The 4,211-nt window shown below is 40.3% G+C and overlaps 1 protein-coding gene across 1 annotated transcript; it reads left to right on the top strand.

The window, feature by feature from the left end:
* Positions 1 to 1,924: 1,924 nt before the first annotated feature.
* Positions 1,925 to 3,994, top strand: LOC121422967 (somatostatin receptor type 1-like). The gene has a single exon (XM_041618217.1). The coding sequence runs from the start codon at positions 2,398 to 2,400 to the stop codon at positions 3,580 to 3,582; it is 1,185 nt and encodes a 394-aa protein (XP_041474151.1). The 5' UTR covers positions 1,925 to 2,397; the 3' UTR covers positions 3,583 to 3,994.
* The last annotated feature ends 217 nt before the right edge of the window (positions 3,995 to 4,211 follow it).

Here is a 4,211-nt window from a genome sequence, read left to right on the forward strand (position 1 = left end):
AGGCTTGATTGATTGATTTTATTTGTCAGGTAACTATGAACAAGTATAAGAAAATATGAACAGTAGTGTATACCTTGACAGTATTGCCCATGAAAGCTGAGATGGCTTATTTTCAATGGGGTCCTTACATCAGTAATTGAAAACAATGTATATCTATGAAAAAACACCTATAAAAATCTACAAACTACATCAATTAAGTCTAGACCAAATTAACACGATGAATTGTAAAACTTAATATATAAAAAAGACAAAAACAAATAAGTTTGCCATGAAAAACATTTACGCAGTTAACAAAATATGATTAAAATAATTGTAAAACAGGTTGAGTAAACGATCATTACTTCTAGCACAATGAAAGTATTTACCCACCTTACACTCATTCTCCAGCAATGTTGAGGGCATATAAATTCGTTTAATATGTGATGCCTTCAGCATGTTCAGCACAGCAACTGACAGGTTAATGTAAATTTCCCAAGATCTTGCTCAGTGATTTTTTTATTGAGAGAATTGTGACGTAACCGAGTGTCGATCACGACGTGGGCCTGTAATCAAGTTGCAAATTAATTCAGAGTTCAGTGGTTTCAGCCTCAGATGCACGACTCATTAAAAAAAGAAGTGCACACAATTTCCCCCAAGAATGCGTGCATCATTTCCATTTATTTGAATGTAGGATAAAACATTATTTTGATCGTCACGATACTCCCATAACACCCAAACACGTGCCCCCACCCCCTAATAATAATAATGATAATTATACTTGCTTATATAGCGCTTTTACCTACTCTGTCAGAAATCTCTATAACGCTCTACAGTATATGCAGCATGATTATCCTGGCCTTAGCAGTGCAGCTGTTACGCGCGCTGCGTTTCAAGGGATAAATTCCTGCCAGGTACCCATTTACCTCACCTGGGTTGAGTGCAGCACATTGTGGATCAATTTCTTGCTGAAGGAAATTACGCCACGGTTGGTATTTGAACCCACGACCCTCTGTTTCAGAGTCCGGAGACTAATCCACTGGGCCACAACGCTCCACAACACACGCACACTTACCACATGTACAACCACGGCGCACACACCCACACGCACTCCCAAATTTGACGGATTCGTGTTTTCCCAACATAATGTATTGCCACGGCTGGACAAAGAAATAAAAATACACACGTACACAAAGTTGACCAAGTAGTGTATGTGTGTGTGGGTTATAAGGAGGATGTGTGGTTACGGGTGTATCTGTGTGTGCGCGCATAAGCAGGTTTTGGAAGCCTATGCGTGTCCGAGGTTCAATACCAGACCAAGGCACTTGTGACTTGTGCCGATGCCTTGGGCAAGGTATTTAATCAACAGTGCTCTCTTATGATCATACGTTTAATTAAAAAAAGTGCTATTTGCTTTCTTGATAATTATGTGTGTATTTATTTGCTTTTTAAAAGATGGACGGGTGCGTTTCTTGATTAACTCTGAGAAGAATTCGAAGTAGAAAAAACCAGAGGGTTTAATAAAGAGAGAGAGAGAGAGAGAGAGGAAGAAATAGCTGCGTCGGTGCCTTCTTCGTTCCTCAACTTAATTTAGGGTTTGTATAAATATTCTTATAAGTGCTTGATAACTTGGTCATAGTAAATAGCAGAAGTTGTAGAAGTAGAAGTAGTAAAAATATAATATGAAAAAAAGAAAAGATACGATAAAACGTAGTATACAAACACAAAAGGAGAATTAGAATGAGCAGGAAGAATACGTTAGAAATGAAAGAAGAAAATGAGAGGCAGAAAAAAAAATCAGCGCCTTCACTCCATAACGATAACTCACAGGGTTTAATTATAAAACCTATCTAGCCAATTGCAATGCGACTGCATTTTAGGCTCCTCCCCTCTGCAGTTCGGCGCGTTGTTCTATCGCTGGGAGACGGGTAGTATCATCGTCAGTAGTTGCCTCGTCAGCAAGCATTGCAAGTTGAACCGTTATTGCGACTGCATCTCACAAAGTAACTTCGCTGATGTACATCATCTCACTATAGAATGTTGATCCTGATTCCAGCATCTGTACATTTCGATTCGTCACCGAGATGATAACATCGTATTCTTTGCTGATCTGAAGAACTTTCTGGCTGGATTCCTTGACTAGTTTTGGCTTTATGAGCCCTACCAAATTCGATGCTTTTGCCTATCTGTTTTTCTTCATAAACAATCATTCTATGGAAGCGATGATAGGTCGATTTGTCCATCTCAACATCAACAATATACCCTTGTGGGAGCTGGGTGGCGTCGGTAGTATAGACCTTTGGAAATAGGAACATGTTCTTTCCTTATTTCGAAAGATTGTATTTTTATGGAAGCGGCGAAATGTAATATTTATCATCTCACCAACGATTGAATGTTGTGATAGCACATACTTTCTCCAAAATGTCTACCGACGTGGATTCTTTATACACTATGGTGTCGGAGAGCAGTTATACTAATTCTATGAACTCGACTGATGACGGAAACTGGTTATTTCTTTTTACAGGGTCACTTTACTATATAGTTGCAATCGTTGGACTTATCGGCAATGGTACAGTCATTTATGTTATCCTGAGATTTGCTAAGATGAAAACTGTGACCAATGTCTACATCCTTAACTTAGCGCTGGCTGATAACCTGTTTTTAATCGCACTTATATTCTTAGCAACGGCAACGGTTCATCCCATCTGGATATTTGGCAAAGTTCTTTGCCATCTCGTGTATAGCATCGATGCATTAAATCTTTTTACAAGCATATTTTGTTTGACGCTTATGGCGATAGATCGCTATGTGGCTGTTTGTTACGCGGTCAAAGCTTCCTGTTACCGGAACATGCGCGTCGCTACGATAATCAACGTCGGGGTTTGGCTACTTGCTCTTGCCGCAGCATCACCGATCATCGTATTCACTCGTTACGATCCAGAACAGCTCTCGTGTAACCTACAATTCGATAAAGTCGTAGGTGCACACGCGGCCCTGGCAGTTGCCAAAGGTTTCTGCTTCTATACATTTATTACGGGGTTTTTAATCCCTTTGGTGGTGATAGCAGCATGTTATTCTATGATCATCGTCAGGCTACACAAAATGGGCACAAAGACTGGGAAATGGGAAAAGTCGAGAAAAGTTAACCGTTTAGTACTTTGTGTTATTATTGTCTTTGTTGTGTTTTGGTCCCCTTTCTTTTTATTCCGGTTTATTGTAGCATTTGACTTTGAGGTCATGAGAACTAATTATTTAGTAAATGAAATCACAATATTGCTGAGCTATATGAATAGTTGTGCAAACCCATTCTTGTACGGCTTTCTGAGCGACAGTTTCAAGAAAAGCTTCAAGAAGGTGTGGCGCTGTGGCGACAGGAGAGGGTATGAATTAACATCAACGGATGCACGCCCATGGAGATTACGTAATCCTTGCCTGGGAGAGAAAACGGAGAGGAGCTCGGCAAGGAGACTGGGTAAACGAAACGATGACGACACAATGTCAGGAGCGAGGTTAAATGTATATCCCCTAACAGCAGTCACTTCGGCCGCGTCTGAAATCACGATGCACCAAAAGAATGGAGCCATGGGAGCCCCTTCATATGCCTGAATCACAACCAGTCGTGCCAGTATATTCTCTGGAAATGTATTCGACAATGAATCCCCACCCCTTAAGTGTGCATGCGTTATTAGCCGACCAAAACCTGACTGGAGTAGGTGTGTTCAGGGCTTGCATCTCGCGTTACAAGGACGCCTTTCGCCAGATAAGTTGTGACTGGCCCAAAATTTGATTAGGTGACAGACGCCGAAGCATGTACTCAGATGGCGTTAAATGACCATACATGAATCATGAGTAGAAGCCACTGAGTCGATCCATATCTAAGATTATCTTACAATTTCTGAAGATCGAAGTATGTGGAAAGCAAAGATGTTTGATATCCGTTACTTCGGGGTTTGATGAGCTGACAGTGGTGTAATTTGTGATTTTCAACTGGTGTAATTTGTGATTTTCAACAAGCACCCGATGAATCGGGGAAAAAAAATCAGACAGGATAAGCATGGACGACGATGCACATGTGATGAGAATCGGACTAAATGCAGATATTTGACTGCTTAGGCTCGTGGTTATACAACATAACCACATAAATTTGGAATTTTCGTTTAAAAATGCATATGGGGAGGAATCAACAATTATAATTTGATGGTTTTAATTTCTCTTACATGTTACTTGGATTATAT

This window comes from Lytechinus variegatus, chromosome 10 (genome assembly GCF_018143015.1).
Source record: "Lytechinus variegatus isolate NC3 chromosome 10, Lvar_3.0, whole genome shotgun sequence".
Taxonomy (NCBI): Eukaryota; Metazoa; Echinodermata; class Echinoidea; order Temnopleuroida; family Toxopneustidae; genus Lytechinus; species Lytechinus variegatus.